The 19,203-nt window shown below is 39.7% G+C and overlaps 1 protein-coding gene across 1 annotated transcript in view; it reads left to right on the top strand.

The window, feature by feature from the left end:
• Nucleotides 1-5,386: 5,386 nt before the first annotated feature.
• Nucleotides 5,387-19,203, top strand: part of insrb (insulin receptor b) — a 92,642-nt gene continuing 78,825 nt past the window's right edge. The window contains exon 1 of the mRNA XM_037698085.1: nucleotides 5,387-5,745. Coding sequence (XP_037554013.1) covers nucleotides 5,658-5,745 — 88 coding nt within the window. The 5' untranslated portion in view covers nucleotides 5,387-5,657. The remainder of the gene's footprint in view (nucleotides 5,746-19,203) is intronic.

Here is a 19,203-nt window from a genome sequence, read left to right as displayed (position 1 = left end):
CTGTCCGTCTGTCCATCCATCCATCCATTCATCCATCTATTATCTTTTACCTGCTTCTTCCTTTTGGTAAGATATTTATTGTTCATAACTTTTCTACAGTACCCTATTTCCAAATATCTGACCTATTACATTAAATGCAAAATGAAGCGAGTGACCTGAAGGCCGGAACACTGGGGATTTCAGGAAACTCAGGAAACCTTGAATGGTGTTTTTATAAGGACTGTGAACTCACTGTTGACTTAATGTATGTGTGTAGTTTTACATAAATCATGTTGCAGATTAATCAATAATTTCTTGGACTGTCGGTTTAGTTTTATTGATTGATTTATTTATTGGCGTGAGGGAATTTCTAACCTGTTTGCCAATTCATTATCTGTACCCCCTAATACAAATATAATTCCCTTTCTGGAAATTTCCCACCCTGTTGTAGGTACCTCGTTCACCTACTAAAATTTGGAGAAACAGTTCAGTTTTGACCAGATTGGCAAGCTAACAGCAAGTCTAGTCTAATGGGGCTCAGGCCAAAGTGGATTGCTTCTGTCTTAAAACAACTCCAGTCTCAAAAATTCATTAGCGTTTCATGCAAACTTGATAATTATAATTAATATTATGAGTGGGTCTCTGAAACTTTTTCTTCCCTGTAAGGGGTCCCCGAACCCAAAACGTTTGAGAACCCCTGGTCTAAACAATTCATCCCCCCCCATGACGTTAAGAAAAACAACATTATGTTCATTTAAACTCCCCCCACTTGTCTTTTTGGTCAAAGTCAAACCTGTTTATTCTCAACAGGTTTGATGTTTACTGTTTATTCTTGTATCCCTTTGTTTGTTTGACATTACGACTAAGCATTTGTTGGTTATTTTTGGTGCCACCTACTGAACTGAAGTCGTAGTACAACAGAGCTGCGTGCATGCACTCATGGAACAGCGCTTTAGGTGTGTTAGGATAAAAAAGCCATTAAACTGACCTCTACACCTTCAAGATCATGTTATGAAGAGCACCGGACAGGAAGTGGGACATGTGAGGAAGGAGGAGGAGAGGAGCGTGTTTGCCTTCTGTTGGCGTCAGACGGCGTGACTACGACAAAGAGATCTGTTTTGACTAGATTCCACAACTCTTAGTCCTTCAGACCTGTGACATTTAATCTCAGTAAAACCTCATTTGCTCTGTTCGCTGGCAACAACATTCCTCAGATTAACAACAAGCCTGCCCAACAGGCTCTGAGCTGAGCAGCATGCACTTATAAGCAGGCATGACTTTATGTGATAAACAATGTTTTGTTTTTTTAATATGAAGCTAAATATCTTTGCTATCCTATGTAAGTATTAAAACATTCCAGACTTTGTTTGTTCTTAATATCCATCAGGTTTTATTATGAGGATATTTGCCATGCAAATCAAAGAGAACTGCGTGTACCTTTCTGCAGGCAGGTATTTTCCTCTCTGCTGCAGGGGAAGAGCGTTTACACTCGTTTATGACACAGGGCGGTTTTTGTTTAGTCCACAGTCTGACTGATCTGTAACAACAAAAATATCAGATGGAAAATGCAAAACGATCATGAAAAAGTTGCACAATGTTTGGAAGTCCCAGTTCAGTTTAAAAGATCAACACGTTTCGTTTTTGTCGGTTGTTCGTGAGTGTTTGCTTCCCTCGTGGCTTCACCTGAGGGCACGGATTTAAAAATCTTCTGCTTTTTTAAAAATGGTATTGGTTTCAAAAATGTTTGTCCTCCAAACAAAAGTCTTTTTCTTTATGATGAATTAAACACGCGAAGAATTTTACAAACCTCTTTACAAAACAGTTAAGTTGATGTGTAAGATGTAAATCAAAACAGGAAATTGACCAATCATACAGTTTTTACAACAACGAAGACAGCGCATCAAACAATAAATTGTTTATTTTAGGTGTGCTAATAACAGTTTCTTTAACTAAAGACCTATAATTTATTAAAGTAATGCATATCACCTTCCAACCCTCAAGAGAAGTTTCAAACTGAGATCACCCTCTGACGAGAAGTTAGTCGTTTTGATCAAAACTTGTAATTACGTTATGTACGATTTTTTTTACAATGTTGCAAAATCCTACATGATCTTCTGTTTGCACATAAAGTATGTATTGGGAAGGACTCTCATCTACTACCACACAACATTTTAGCTAAATACCTGTAACAATGATTGAGTTGTAGCCATTTTTCTCTCAGCTTCGGTTATTAGCTAAGGCAGCCATCTTGAATTAGGTAGATTACAAAAGTAAATCAGTTGTAAATGTACATCCAATGATTACCGTATTTTCTGGTGTATAAGTTGCTCTGGAGTATAAATTGCATCAGTCAATAAATGCAAAATGAAGAGGAAAAAACATATAAAAGTCGCTTTGGTGTATAAGTCACATTTATTATGTGTTTATTTAATGGTCAAAATAGCTTCATTTCACCTGGGTGGTGCGGCGCCATCCATCCATCCATGCATCCATCCATGCATCCATCCATGCATCCATCCATCCATCCATCCATTGTGGCTGGAGTCAGTAGCTCTCCAACGTTCCTCCGCCTGCACCAGCTAAGTTTTTATTCAACCTTTATTTAGACAGGTTAATCCCATTGAGCCTCGGGGACTCATTTACAAGAGAGACCTGAAGTGAAGTGAGTGCGCACAGGAGGACTCGCTGTTGCAGTTCTTAGAAATTTAACAAGATTAACACTTAAAAACAATTATTTGTTTGCTCGACATTATAGCAAAGGTGTGTCTCAGTTTAACTTTTCTTTAGTAAATGCACTTTACTGGTAAAAACAGCTTAATTTCGCTTGGGCGGTGCCTTCCATCCATCCATCCATCCATTCATCCATCCATCCATTCATCGCGGCCGGAGCCGCCAGCTCTCCAGTGTTCCTCCATCTGCACCAGCTGAGTAAAGTGAACGCACACGGGAGGACTTGCTGTTGCAGTTCTTCGAAATTTAAAGCGTCAGTCAAAAATTGTGTTATGAATAAGGAAAAACAACGTATATAAGTTGCTTATGCATATAAGTTGCAAGACTGACAAATCTATGCAAAAAAAACCTGTGACTTATAAGCCGGAAAATACGGTACTTTCTGAGACGTTCATTCTGTTCACTGTTCTAATTTTTATTTTGCTAACACTACAAACAAACAAACAAAGACTCAAAAGCACAAACAAAGAACACAACTACCTTTTGTGGCATGCAATAAAAACAAAATCTTAATGTTTAAGGGACAAGACTGAGATCCTACACTAAATGTCTGTGATTGAACTGACAATCATAAAAACACCAATAAAAACACGATTCTGTTGTTCAAGTTAGTCGAAAACATCTCAGAAACCACCGACAGTGAGGAGACTTTGACCACACCTGAAAGTAAAACCTCGAATATGAAGATTCAAACATAAACAGGATGGTAAAACACCTCTGTGTCAAAGCAGAGGCAAACTTCAAAACCATCTTGATTAATCCAAATGGGACATTTGTTGTGACGAAGAAATAATCTAGGTCAAAGGTCATCATTCATAATGGTATGAAGGAGGTCAATTGAGGGTTAGAAACCCCGACTAACCATAACCCTGTGGTCCAAAAGTCCAGTCAGGACTTATTTTATTCAATAAAGGTATTTAAGAAGAAATTTATTCAAAAAAAGAAAGAAAGCATAAAACAAAGCAATTTGTTGTTTCAACAAAAGAATATAAAAAAAAATCTAACAAACCAAAACCTGGATTTTATTATGTTTTAATCTAACTTCCTTCAAGTAATTCAGCTTCTCAAATGAGAAAAGCACCTGCTCTATTTTGATAGACATAATAAAAACCAGTCTGAACTGGATTGGTGTGAAAAATTTCTGCAGAAAATTTATATCCCAGTTTGATCATTCCTGATAATTCCCGTTTCCTGGAATATCTTGCAAAAAGATCCGAAGCTCTCGACCTTGACCTCTCTAAGTGGCTTTAAACATCTATTAAGTTCCTGGCAAAAACCAATGCAGACATGTTCCTGTTTTTAATTTTCTACACCACCTTATAATCTAGCTGTTTTTGCCGCTACTTTTTTCTTTTTGACTGTCCTTTTGGCTGCCATTTTATTTTAATTTGTAAAAAAAAAATAATAATAATAATAAATGTGTGCTTTTTTTTTTTTAAATGATTGTCTATTGTTGTCATTGTTACCCACTGTTGCCATCACTCTTTGTTAAAGAAATCAGGTCTCTCTTGTAAATGAGTCCCCGAGGCTCAGTGGGATTAACCTGTCTAAATAAATGTTGAATGAATGAATGAATGATAATAAACACGACTTTAAAACATCTGCATCCCTCAGAGTGGTTAATTTGTGATTCTATTAGGCTAATGTGAGCACAATTAAAATAGATCATATCAGCCAATTTCCCTGGTTTTCTCCCCTTCTCTCATCTATTTACCACAATTTCTAGGTTTCCTGTGTTAAAAGGCGTTTCTCACCGGAAAGGCAGTCCGGATCCAGTGCAGGATTAGCCGCGGCAGGGAGCGCCGTGTTTTCCCGCAGACCGTGTGTGGCCCAGCTGAGGCGACTGGCAGGACTTGTTTACTGCTGGAGAGACTCGCAGAAAAGGAGACGGAACGGAGCGGGGATACAAGTTGTTTTTTTTTTTTTTTAAACACTAGACTCGTCTTTTTTATATTTAAGTCTTCTTGCGTTTCTTTACCTCATATTTTTGTAGCTGTCGAAAGACGAGATACTTGCTTTGTTTGCGTGTTTTAGTGTAGTTTATTATTTAAACTCTGAAACCTCGTTTGTTTTGGATTAGCCTGCTAGCGTTAGCCGCTCTCATCAGCAGCTAATCTGAGGGAAGCAACGGGCGGCGCGCGCGCCGACTACCTCGAGACTCCTCGCGTCACAGAAACTCTGACGTTTTTCTACGTTATTTTCATTATTTTCACCCCCTCTTAACGTGTCAGAGGAGGAGATAACGTTTGCTTTCCTTCACCCGTTTGCCCAATGAGGAGTTGATTCGTTTGCGGCGTGGTGGTGGTCAGCCAGCGGGGGTGAAGGAGTTCAGAGGAAGGTCGGAGTGTTTCTTTCTTTCTTTTCTTTTTTTTGAGGAGGGAGAGGAGCTGCACGTTTTTCCTGCCGCGAAGTTTCCTGGGATGTACTTTTCTCATCGGTCTTAAAAAAGGAAGGTTGTGCTTATCAGAAGAGACAGACTATTGCAGAATTTGGGAAGAAAAAGCTCTGTTCCTATTTGCGATCACTTTCGGATCGTGTCTGCAGGAGTAGCAGAAGAAAATACTTTTTAAAGGCTGTGCAAACGCAACAAACAAACAAACATCCAGTCTGTTTTTAAATGTGCATTATACAATAATGGACCTTAGCAGGGGACCTCTTACATGAGCTTTATTAATGTGGGGTAGCTGTTTGTCTCCTCAAAGCCGAGCACCACAATCACTCAGATGAACGTGGACTGTTGCCTTCACTTGTCGTGGGAAATGAAGGTTTTTTCCACGCATTTGTGCCACACGCAGGATCACGTTATTTAGTGGCCTGGATATTTTCTGAGGGGACTTTTTAAATTTGCTTTTTTTTATTTTTTTTAATACCGACTCCGAAATCTTTTTATTTGAAGATTGGATATTTTTTTCCAACATCTAATAGGGGGTTCACAACTTCAGACCAAGATGAGGCGGTTGACGCTGCGTTCACAAATGGTGTTTTTTATCATCTGCACATGCGTTATATGCCATTGCGGACTAATTACCGGTGAAAGTAAGTACTACTTTATGTTTTCGTTATGAAAGTAATGCTTTGTGACTGCGTGTTTTTAAACCTGTCTGTTTTGGTGATTTGTGTGAAAGCAAGCATCGTAAAGAAGGTTAAATTTTGGACAAGCTTAATTTTAAAATATTATTTAGACTTTTGCAATTCAAGGAAACAGCTGAGTAATTTTCAGACAAGAAAACGTCAAAAATCCTTCTGAAAATGTGCGATTATTTGTTGTTTTTTTGTGTCACGAGACTCTCGTCGACGTTTCCGCGCATGCTCAGAGTCGTTCGGCTGTAATTGCGCGGCTCGTAATTTCAGCTGTTGTAATTGTAATCCGTTAGGTTATGCGGGGAGAGACTTCCTCCGCCCTCGCGGGACAAGCAGTCTCGTGCACGTTTCATGCGGCCTGCGCTGCTCGGTGGGGCCAGATTAGTCGCTGCCGCTGGACTGAGGTGGTCCGCGGCGGGCGAGCCTAAACTGGGAACAGCGGGATTGGCCCGGGGAGCGGAAAGAGGCCTCTCATGGCGACACGCACACGCGCTGCTGGATGTAAACAAATGATCCACCGACGCTGAAAAGCTGCAGGATTTACTCACGCTGCTCGTTAGGGAGGACATCCGTGCAGCGCGGAGTTTTTTTTGTTGTTGTTTTTTTTAAATCAATGAGTGCGGATACTAGCGATTTAACGAGGCGTAAACACCTCAGCTGCTGGCGAGATTAAGAGCCAGAGATGATGATAATCCCACTCCGTGTTTTATAACATGAGCGGTTTTTTTAAAATCTTTTTATTTTTTGCTGTTGTTTTCAGGTGGTGCACTGATTGCAGACTGGTCTTCTGTTTTGATTTACTTCAATAAACACAAACGACATTTCTCACTTCATGGAAAATTACAGCACTGTGCAAAAGTCTTGAGTCACCCCTTATTTGGCCATCTAAGCGTCTTGTGCCACTTTTTGAATCCTTTCCATGTTTGTTGTTTTTTGTAACTCGTTTACAATACAGTACTAAACATTTTGTCAGGAATATTTTTATTACGTTGCAGTTTAAAGGTAAAATATATATACATATTATTATAAGACATCCTGATGCCAGCTCAATAACCCAGGTAGATGAATCTTAGCAAGGTAGAGTCAGGTTCAGAGGACCTGAAATATTGAGCAAGACAATTAAAAAAATATTACAAAAAAGTTTAGCTTCTTTACCAAAAAGTGTAATCAACGGGATGGGGGGAAATTTAAAACTTTACACTCATCACCTTTAAAGAAAATCATAAGGAAAAAGACATAAAGCCATAATGGCTATTTGACTGCTATTATTGCTTTCATTAGGCATGTGACCAATAAATAAATTAAGTTCCCAAATTGTATTAAACTAATTTTATTGCATGTAGCTATAAAAAACAACAAGGTCGTAGTTAAAATTGGTTGAGAACAAAGGTAGTCGTGCAATTTTAGTGGAATAAAAAAGATGCAAATGTTTCTTAATGATCCAATCAGATGATTCCCATATGAGGCTTCAAAAACAACTTTTGGGTCAACCAATTGTCATGAAAGTTGCTCAGAATGTAGAAAAAGTTTATACTGAATGGATATGTGTGACTTTTTATCGTTGGAATCTGAGACAGATGCGTACTCGCTTGAACCAGTGATACTACCATACCTAGTTTATTAAGTATATATTTATTATTAGTTGGTGCTGCTGTTTGGCGTATTGGTTTTGTACTAGTGCTTAGCGTATTTTTTAATTTAACTATTTTCTTAGTTCATGTCTTAGATCTTATTACTGTTTTTCTTTTACAATTTATACTTTTGTTGGATGTAACTGGGACCCTGTGTACACAATTTTGTTCCACCACATGTACCACACGGGGTGCGTATGACAAATAAACTCAGACTCTCTAAAGAGGGACCTGTTTTAATCAGCCGATATTAGCCACTTTAAAAAAAAGAAAGAAATGCAGTCGCTTGTGCCTGTGCACGTTTAATAAATTACTAAGTTGGAAAATAAAGATGCAACAGCAGCTGCTACAACCAGCTCATTGTAGCCCACAATTTAGTTTTTTAAGCAGTACCTTTTAAGTATAAGGCAAAATTTTAAGTATTTTAAGTTTAAATATATTTTTAAGTGTGCAATTTCTTCTAAGGCTCTTGAACGTGTATTTATTTAAATTAGTACATTGGTTGATCGCTACATTTCAACATATAGTTTATCCAACAAAATGAAAAATTTTCAGTTCTCCCCAATTTAGATACTCTTCAAGTTATAATTTAAAAGACTGAGAAATAGACCTAAAGAAACACTGTTTTATGAAAATTGTTAATTTGACTAAGTAAAGCTCCACAAGTGTAGTTCGTCTTCACACATGAGTTTTAAACAAACTCATCGTTCAACTTGACGGACGTGAAATGTTCCAAATGAAATTATTGCAGATTTTCCTCTTTTTGTCAGAGGTTTAACCTTTGGCCTACATGTCTCCTTGTGGGATTTGTTGTCAGTGTTGTGGAGGATGTGTTGCACAAGGCAGCCAAGGGTTCAGCGCATGATGAGCTCACTTCAGGGCAAGTGAACAAGCAGGTAGACAAGTTTGAAATGACCCAAAGTGACAAATTACCGTACTGAACGTCCTGGTGCTGATACTGTTCGCCTATTCTTGCCTTCCATTTAGTATCTTGAGAGGCTCCCAGTGGCCAGGTTAAGAGGAAGTGATCTGGCTGCTTTACATGGGTCATATATGCAGACAGAAAAGAGGCCCCTGAAAGGGGGTCTTTTGAGACCTAACTGCTGGTAGCCCTCCTTCCTTCGCCCCCCCCCCCCCTATCCTTTCTCTTGCGCTGTGTCTCTCTCGGGAAGTGCGGTACATGTTATTGGCTGTTCATGAGGACTCTGGGAAGTGACCATATTTAGAACTTGAGATGTTTGCAGCAAATACGGGGGTGGGGAAAACAACCAAAATATTTAAAATATGTCACTCTGTATCCACAGGCAGCACTTACGTGCACTTCAGCAGCTGTGATCTGCTGACTGCCCTCCAGAAAACAGACTAAAGTGTCTTACAGGTTGTTGATGGGATTGGACAGCTATAGTCATTGTTATCAGTGCATAGTTTTCTAAAGCAGCCCACTGAGTTGTGTCTTGGTCTTTCTTACTCCTGCAAAACAAGTTGTGCAACGATGAGCCTTCTCCCCCTTGTTTCTCAAGCTTGTAAGCACAGCTCTGTATGCACTGTGTTGTGTGTTTCCATGTTTATTCCACTATATGGACTTTTTATTTTACCTGCTTTTGTTGCACAGTTTGCCTTACAAAAGTTGCACTCAGGCAATGTGAGTGAAATGTCCCTGTTAGATTTATTCAGGATGATTGGTTGGATAGTTGTTCTGCAACATGTGGAGTTCTGAAATCAGGGCGAACAGAGCTGCCCTCCGTTTGTTTGAGTGTTCCCAGCCCTTTGGGATTCTCTTAGGCACTCTTCACTGAAGTGCACATTGGCATTTTCCGACAATGCTCTGCATCTTGTGGAATGTCTTTGAAGTGGCCCTCCGTGTGTGCGTACGTGTGTGTGGCCCGCCTTTGTACAGGATCTCATCTCTCAGCTCCTGACTGGCCCACCTCTGGTCATTTTTTTTGTCTTAACCAGATGATGTAGCCATGAAAACTGAGAGGTCTGCTCAGGCTCTCTCGCTCTTTTTTTTTTTTTAATCACTCCACATGGCCCTTTGACCCACCACCAATCCAACTCATCAAACAGACAATTTGCATTATGAGATGTCAGGATTCACGAAGGCAGTGCAGTGAATGAGGTGAAAAATGACACATTGCAAAGCAGAAGTGTTTGTCCTTTTCCAAACAACCGGTAATTCATTTTAGAACACCAAACAAATTATTGCTAAATTGATCGAAAGGGGAAAAAGGGTTTCTGCAGATACTTAGACCTGAGTGTCTAACAGATTAGAGGTTGCTGTAACAGGAACACTGTAGATGTATTTCTTAGAAATGCATGTAATGTGATTTGCCACTTCTCAGTCATGATTCTTGGTAAGAAAACGTTTGAAAAAACAACTCTTAAGTTGCCTCAGCTCCAACTTTATTGAAATTTATTATGCTATCATGCATTTAAAGGCAAAAATATGTTCGTATGCAATTTGTATAACATTGAATTAATTTGTAAACATAGTTCAAATTATATAATCCGTCAGAACAAGTACATTTAAATGACATCATTGCTTGCCATGCCTGTTTTCTGTTTAATCAGTTGCAAACTAGATCATCGCCTTCATATTGCAGCTTTACTCCTAATTGTAAATGGTCTAGTGTGTGTTTAGAAGCTTATTTAATTACTTTAGTGTGAGGTAGGGATAAGCAGATCAATCAAAGTATTGATAACTATGATGCCAACCTCGTGCAGTTTAAATCTTGGGAACTCTGCATGTCTTCAGCTACAGAACAAAAGTTCACTTGCTTCATTTTTGTTCATTTAATATGTCATGTCCTGGATGACTGAGAATCTTGATTGATACCCGAGTTTGTTTTTATCGTCAGTACGTCACTCCTGTTCTAAAATACGACGACGTGCCAGAGGAGCCCTCAAGAGGCAAGATTAAATGTAAACACTGGCCCAAACAAGTTAGCATGTAAGGCAGTTAGCATGTCCATCTTTGTCCAACACTGATCCTCTCCCAGTTTCAGTGTTTCCTTTTAGACTGCTCCTGACCTATTGACAAAGGTATAAATGTGAGTTTGAATTTCAAAAGTGACTGCAAATAAACCATTTCTTAATTAGTATACCAAAGCAATGTATACATATGTACATGTTCTGGAATTGAATTGTAATAAAATAGTACCAAAATATCCAGTTGTGTACAGCAAAACTCAGATAAAAGGTTTTTGTTTACTAGCTGTGCCATGATGTCTGAACACTGATAGTTTTTGTGCTTTTCATTAGTACTGTTAATTTGTTTAATAGAAATAAGGTTGTTGGATGAGAACAAGGTTTACTTTTCATGAGAATCAAACTTTTATTGCTTCACCAGCTGCGCCCAAGTTCAGAGGATATCCACATTTTTCACATACCACTTTATGTGCACAACTTGGTGTGAAGCAACAGATGCCTTCTTTGTATCTGTATCGTGTGTATGAGTGGGAGAGGGCACTGGGTGCATGTGTGTGTTGTACTAAACCTGATGGGTTAAATTTATTTTGAGAACTGTCATATGACTGAGAGGTGGCTGTTTGACACTCAGCCCAGTGAGTATCTTAGCAGTTAATTACCAACACACAAACATGCATGGACCCAAACTGTGGTGTAATTTTGATCTCCAAGCCAAGGAACTAATGGATTCCAGTTATAATAAAATAATAAAAAGTTGGCTCCAGGTGAAGAATTAACTAAAAAAGTTGTTTACACATCATAGGGCTTAGGTCCTTCTTATGGCTCAGCTGCATTCCATTGAAAATGTGAAAAACTGATTTTCTCCTAACTCTTCCTAATTGGCAAACTATTTGGTGATAAACAATGTAAAGAGAGGCTAAATATCTGCTAGAACAAAAACAAGCTTCATAACAACTATTATTTTAGTTTAAAATGAAAAAGGACAAAAAATGTCTTTACTTTTTTGCTAAAACATTGCAATGCTGGAAAAGTATGAATGAGTTGAATGATATATTGGTGTTAGGACCAAGAGTTTAATCTTCTTACATAAAAGAAAAAAACTTTTATTAAAGTTTTCAAAAATAAAATGGAAGAGTCACAGTGATACAACAGATGTGACACAACCCGTCGATCAATCCAGTAGGCTCATCAGCAAATGACCGAACAGCGATAGCAATTTGTCCCGAAGTGAAACACCCCTTACCTGCGGGAGCTGCACCCCCTTTTCCTCTGACAATATTGCCATGAATTTGCGTTACGAACACTTTGCAGTCATAGGGATTTTGTGAAAAATCATTAGAAAATATTGTTAATGATCAGGTGGAGAGCATGCATTTCAGACATGCACGTTTAGAGGGTGGGGTGTTGGGAGACCACTCAGCATGAGGGAAACGGAGCGCTGCCTCTGTAGCTTTTTAGTTATCACATCTGTATTGCGCGCCGGCGCCACTAGCTTAGCGCTACATCAGGGCTGGCAGTTGTCGACGGGATCGGTAGGCAGGGTGTTCAGTTCTGTTGACCGGGCGGGGCGCCCTGCTTGTATATGGAAGGTGAAACTCTGGTCTTTGTTTGATGCACAAAGCATTTAATAGGTTGTGTAATGTAAAATTTGCTCCTACATACTGAATTTCACTGTAAATTATTGCATTGTGTCGCTCTGCTGCATGAAAACATCTACTGCAGTAACGATTTTAGGTTATTAATATATTAGAATTTTTAATTTGCCTTAATGTTAGCTGATGAGACAAAAATGCCTCAGGTAATGCTATGAGCTTCACTACCTCCACCAGTACAGTTATCTTGTTTGTCGGACGTTATTTCACCCTGGGTTACATTTCCGTGTGGGCGGACCGATCTTACGTTTCGCGTCTTGTTAGTTGTGGCAAAATGATGTTTTGAAGGAACTTTATAAATTTGATCTTTTCATGTTTGATAGTAGGACCTTTTGTTTTGCTTTTACATTTTTTAGTTAGCAAAAATGTTCTGTCTGTTAGAAGAATGAAGAGTGAGAGTGGGGCTGATGCTTCTCTTTTTGTACTCCCGCCTCCCTTTGTGTTTTTTTTTGCATTCAGGGGTAAGAGGGTTCACTGTCATGCACTTATGTGTTTTTCTTTCGTGCTGCAGATGTGCACAGCCTGCAGACTCCTCTTCCACAAACAAACATATGCGCACACCTGCTAATCTGGTCTTCATGGTGTGGGAAAGCCTCCTCCTTTCAGACCTGTTAAATGTGTGAATGCCGTGCATTCGACACCTCGCTGCTCTCCTGTTTTTTTTTTCCATCTGCACTCATTAAGCCCGGTTGCTCGAGTCGGATCTAAGTGATGCTAAACATGTCCCACCTGCACATCGTAAACAACAGAACATGGTCATGTGGCCCTCTCCGATTTAAGTGTGTACTGATTGTGTGTGTTTGAGTGTTCCTTTATGAGCACTTGTACACGTGATGCGTTCAGTGACTAGGCGTGTGTGTTTGCCGGGTGGCGGGGCGAACTATACTAACAGCAGGCTGTGGCACTTTCCCCTTTTTCCCCCCTTGCTTAGAAACATTTGTTTCATATGTATTTATGTGTGCGGTGTCAGGAAACATGCATACATGTTTGTTTTGTATACGTGTAGAAAACAACTCATTTTTCTGTTATTTAATAGCAAGCATGTGATCTTCTAGATTTCCCTTTCATAACCTAAAAGTGAGCTTCAGTTGTAAACAAGCTATTGTTTTTCCCACCTGTAATCAACAAAACAGAGTTCAGTGATTGCAGTAAGATTCTGCCTCTTCGGCCATGACAGACATCAGGTGAGTCACAAGATAAATGGTAAAAACTGGATATGTTTCACTGTATTCTGTCATGTGCTGGAATGAGTGAATTACTCATCAATTTTGCATTAGTTGTTTACTAACTGTGTCTGCAGTGTTCCTCACCTCCAGCAAAATGCCATGTTTCCACTCTAAGGTCATACCTCCACTACAGCACACACACTCCTACTCCAGCTTCTCAGCAGATGGAGATGGGAACCACCCATCACACCTGAAAAAGGGTTACATGAAGTGCCCTTTGTCCTTTTGCACTTGTTCCCACTACATTGCACATCTTTCCTCACTGTGGTCAAGAGACCAGCGTGAGAAATCTGTCTGACTCACAAAAGAACAGCTAATCATCAGTGAATATAATATATTAGTTAAGGGAAAAAATACATACAATCCCTGGAAATCTCAAGTTAAAAGTGTCCATTTACACACACTAAAACATGTTGGGTGCAAACATTGTTATAAATCTGCTAAGTTCCTTCATTTAATTAAATATATGACACACCAATGTTTGAAACTTTAGACAATAAAGACTGAACATCTTGGACACAAAACAACTCATTAATTACAATTCTGTGACTGTAGAGGCCGATTAAATAAAAGGGCTTAAAAAGCACTGGCAAAGACCAAAGTCCCACAGTGGGGCCATAAAAATAATATTCACACAGAAGAATTAGAGACTCTGAACTCTGTGACATATTTCAGATTACATGTAAACAAGATCAAGCCTAATATGTTACAAAATCAGATCTAGAATGTTTGCACTGAGCGGTTAGTGAGAGGATCCTTTATTACATGATTATAAGTTTACATCTTCTGCATTGATGTTATATAGATGGGTGTAGTGTATATGCAAATTCACGAGAACAACTGAAACTGTTTATGTTGTGAAAATTTGTATTTTCAAGAATGAAGATTTAGTTTGCGTGTTTTGTTCAAGAAAAGGAGGAACCTGAAAACACAATGGTGGAATAATGTCGAAGCGTGGAGAAGAGAGTTCACGTCATGTGACTATAAATCTGTTAAGGTAAAAGAAGGCCCACGATGAGTCATGCATGCCTTGCTGTTAAATGACAGTACTATGAATGGAGGTCATTTTACTGTACTGTTGTGACCACAGAGCTTCCACTCCAGGGACATGTCTGACAGATATAACATTTATTGTTTTTTAATGGCCAGGAGCCTCCTTCATGTTAACGTCAGCAGTTTGTCCTGGCTGTTTCATGATATGCTGTACGTTATAAACCAACAGGCACAGAGCACAAATTAGAACCCTTTAAGAATTTCTGCAGTTTATTTTTTTTAATTTCTAGAGGGTCTGATCTTTATCAAACCTAGTTTTTATTGATTATACTCACACTGCTGCTTCAAAAAAAAGGTTTCTTTTGATTGGTAACGTGTTTTAGACGGAGCCGCTGAAATTGCAGACAGAGACTCGAGCAGTGGAAAGGTAAAAGGAGGGAGAGATATGGAAAGAAATGAAAAGAGAGGCAGGACGTTTGTGTGTGTGTGTGTGTGTGTGTGTGTGTGTGTGTGTGTGTGGTTTTCAGTGTGTGGCTGCCAGTGAGAGCTGGTGGTCTCACAGTGCAGACAAACGGGCCATTAAACTGACCTGACCCTCAGCTCTCCCATTCCCTCAACTTCCGTTCCGCTGTTTGCGCCTGCATTTCTCCCCAGAAATTCAGCCCGATCTCTTCTTTTTCCCTCCCCTGCTTTTCCATACTCGCATTTCTTAACTGTTTTGATCTTTTCTGCTGCCACACACATTTATGCAGGAAGCAATCTCAGCCAAAATGTTTCTAGACAGTTCAAGTTAAGTTCTGTTTTCCCAGTGAAATTTTGGTTCTGTTGGATCACTCTGTAAGATTTGTCATGCATACGATGAGCTCGCTTATCCAGAAATGCCACCTCTAGACATAATAAAGCCATAATGTGGAAAACAAAGGGAAGGGAAGTATGCCTAGAATAGTTCTTATCTTAATTTTAGCAGGTTGGGATTGGGAACGTAGCAACATGAAGGTCTCTGAAGCACAAAGAAAATGAAGAAAGGAAGCCATACTGAGCAGATAGAAGAAGCAGATTTGGCGGAGCCGTTGGGGAAGGCGTAGCTCCTGCAGCTGCATGTGTAGCTCTGGTTTGTGGCCAGTCCCTGCAGCTGCTGCTGTGCGGCTTCAAGTCAACTAGGGTAACAGAGTTCCAGCCACCTCGCTCTCAGGCCAACGCTCGCCACACTCCGTTGATGCACCGTGCTCCGCTCATTTATGTGGAAAGATGAAAAGGAGGACAGATGTTTTTTTGATTACTCACTGTGTGAGACTGTATCTTTCTGTCTGTATCTTGTTTTGTATCCTCAGGACAGTCTAGCCTGCAGTTGATTACCTGTTCTGGTTTCATGCTTTTTTATTTATTTAATTCTTTGTTTGAAGCACATCTCTTCCCATTTTGACCTTGTTTATTTACAGCTTTATATTATTTTTTAGTGAGGAGATTGATTTGTTTTAAATGGTGGGTGAAATAAACTAAAATGCACTGACTTGATCAGTCACTCTTTAAAATGACCAAGTAGAAGGCAAAAATAGGAGCTGGGCAGCAAAAGGGCTATTTTTAAAAAGTTTTTTTTGTGTGTGTGTTTTTAATTTTCTTCTTTTTTCTTTTGCTAACAAGTTAAAAGAACCAAACACTTGACTTTACTTAGACCTAGACAGTTTGGGAGAAAAACATTTACCCTGGATGTAAGCAATTACTTCTGCATAAACATCAGCCCTTTATTTGAGACCACTCTCACTGCTGGCCAAAACTGCCCCTTTGAGTCGTGATGTCAACTGGTGGACCCTAAAGTGCTCATTACTGAAGCCACATTTCTAATTCAAATGTCACCAAGATGCAGTCGAGGCACTCCACTCATCATCTTCACTTTTAAGAAGTTTCCAAAGTTTTTGCAAAAGTTTCAGTTATGATTTCTTGGGTTTTCTTCTGTTCTACAGATGCCAGTAGAAACAAGCTTGCTTGCAGAGTCTTGATGGTTGTAAAGTTTTGTTTGGTACCAGTTCACCAACTTGGGGTAGGTTACAAAAATCAGGAGGTGGACAACCAGTTGGAAAGAGACCAATGTGCACAGTGTTTGGGGATTTGTGGCATCAGTTTTGGTTCACAACACAGTTCATCATGTTAAGTCTGGTGACCGTATAAACAACACAATTCAATCCCTTTGTTTCCGAACACCCACCTACCATTTTCATTTCAATGTCAAAGCAGCAGTCGGATTTAATCATTCTAACAATCTAAAATGAACGTGGCAGAAAATGACACAACTTTTCTAGTCTTTATGACATTTAGTTGTTTCTTAGTTGTTTAGGGTGTTTCTCACAGATCTGTCTTTAACCTCCTTCCCATCCTTGTGTTGAAGGTCAAACTTGGCTCGCTGTGTTTTTGTTTTTTTTCTAAAACAAGTCTCAGTAGCACCTCACTTTGAATTTACCTTAACTTTTTCTCTCCTGTTTATGTTTCGCTTCTGCCAGTTAATGTGCCTCCTCCACTCGCCCCACATCCCTCCCTCCCATCTCTCTCTCTCTTTGCGAGCCACTAACAGCACCGAGCTTACATGTTGCTCTTTTCTAGCTGCTACAATCTGCTACAATCTGGCTCTTTGCCTTATTTGTAACCGGACCCAGTGTTGTTATAAATAGGCTGGACCGGCTCAGTTTGCCACGCTCCTCAATGAGAAGCTAAGGCAGTGAAGGAACAGGTGCTTTAACCCACACACCTGCTTTTTGGTGAGACCCTCCACACCCCTATTCCACCTTTATCCGAAGTCTTTAAAAATGGAGGTACAAGTCAAATCAATTAATAGAAGCACTTTTAACATCGCTTGGTTTTGGCTGCTTTTTAAGATATTTGGAATATCTATACTTTACCAGTTCTCTTTGATCCAATTTATACTTTTGGAAATGCCATCTTCTTTACCTTTTCTTGGCTCATGTACTGTTATTCTGGATCTCACCTCTTTGTTTTGGAGCTACATGTCAACACATGTTAAATCAAAATGCCTTTCATGCAATTTCTCAGCGTCATTTTTGGCGGTAGGTGTGCAGGGAGCTGGCGTCACTTTTCACTACTTTCCACTTTTAACAAACAAAATGTTTCCACTGGCAGTCCACTTGGCATCAGAGCTGCATGTCCTGTCTCCCAGGGTTTGTTCCGCAACTGAACTGTTGACAAATCTATTATTGGCAGATAACCTCATCAGTCAGGGAGAGAGGAAACTTCTCACAGTCCATAGTTAGCCGCCACCTGGTTACATGTTGGATAGGTCTGATTTCATGCAAAGCTACAGTGAAAAGCTCTTTGCCATCCATAGGGGGCTCCACTCTCACCTTCTAAAACTGCTTTTATACTACACTTTATCCTTGCCAGCCGACTATCATGAGTTGATACATATTAAATTCTATGCAGGGCATGCAACTCTAAAAATAAGAGAAAAATCTATCTGAAACTGTAGCTACACTATAACTGAGGTTTCAGCTGTGAGCGCTCGCTGAGCAGCAGATTCGGCAGTCGATAGTTAACATAGGTACGACCTCACCAACACCAGTCGTGCACAAGTCATTCCTGAGCTGAACTCGCTTACACTGCAAATTGAGGAGGCAGATGTGTGTGTTACAGAGACAAGTGAGAAAAAAAATAGCTTCTGACAGTCACTTTAGAGTAATAAAATAGCATTACAGCAATTAGAAGTTTTACTATCATACGTTTTACAAACAGCAAGTAATAATGAATGAAAGCCACTGAACCTGTTATATGAGCTATAAAAAGCAGTGAAATGAGAGGGAAGGAACTGGTGTTTTCTGTTAACATTCTGACTGAATAGTTTCTCCAGCATGGGCTCCTTCTGCAGGAGCATAAACCAGGAAACATCTAAACCTGCACCCATATTCATCCAGCTTTTGCTTTTTGGATAAAATCCCATTTGCCCAGGGGAGGGGAAAATGTTAGTATTTCAGAAGATGCTGCACCAGAGACAAGTTGCCACATTTTAATTTTATGGTGTACTTCTTCACTTCGTAGAAAGTGGGAAATAATGCAGTCAAGTGGATGTATCTCTACAAATTTCTTGTACTTGGAACACTGTTCCTTGCCTCCATTTGTCTGACGCCCATGTACTCACCCCTCTCCTCCTCCTCCTCTTCATTCCTGGTGCCAAATTAAGTGTCAAACAGACTGGGAAGGCGGGCCGATGGCCCACATTTGCAGAGGTCTACAGAACGACAGTGTGGTACAGTACGTTCTAGTCAAGATCCTGCTTTCCCCCCACCAACCTACTCGAGCTCATTAGTGGCTGATTGGGTTATTATTGTAATTAAAAGATCTTGCACATTCCATGAGAACAAAAAACACTATATCTGGGTGGTCCAGGGCATGAGAGTGGGCCATGGAGGGTTTTTTATTATTGTCCATTCTTAAGTGTTTATTACACGTGTGCCAGATTTTGCCTGTCTCATCTTTGAATCTCAGAACTGTGCATTTAATTAATACAGAAAAATAATATTCAGGTTCATATTATGTTAAATACCCACTGAAATATATTAATTATTTTAGTTTTTCTTGTTTGTCACTTTTATATCCTGTTACTTCTTTGTGATCCCACTTGAGCTTTGAATATATTGTATTGTCAGTGCAGATCAGTTCCGACTGTGTTTGTACCTCTCCACAAACACCACCACCACCACTTTGGGTTGTTGCATACGTATGTCTGTGGTTCCTATTGGCTCCTCATTTGTGCGTGTGTTCTCCAGATGATATGTAGGTTCCTTACGTCACTCTACGTTCCTGATCAGACTCAAGTTACACACTTTTTTTTTTTTTACCCTCCCTTCATTTCATGCCCTCCTCCCCCTTTACTCTTACCACCTGCGGTGAAAAGGCAAAGGTGAATGATTAGGTTTTGGCTCATGTCTGTGTGTTGGTGAGCCTGTTCGCATATATACATACATGTATATATATATTATA

The sequence above is a fragment of the Nematolebias whitei genome, chromosome 3, assembly GCF_014905685.2.
Source record: "Nematolebias whitei isolate Nwh7 chromosome 3, NemWhi1, whole genome shotgun sequence".
In the NCBI taxonomy this organism is placed as follows: Eukaryota; Metazoa; Chordata; class Actinopteri; order Cyprinodontiformes; family Rivulidae; genus Nematolebias; species Nematolebias whitei.
This window is presented reverse-complemented; position numbering and strand designations above follow the sequence as displayed.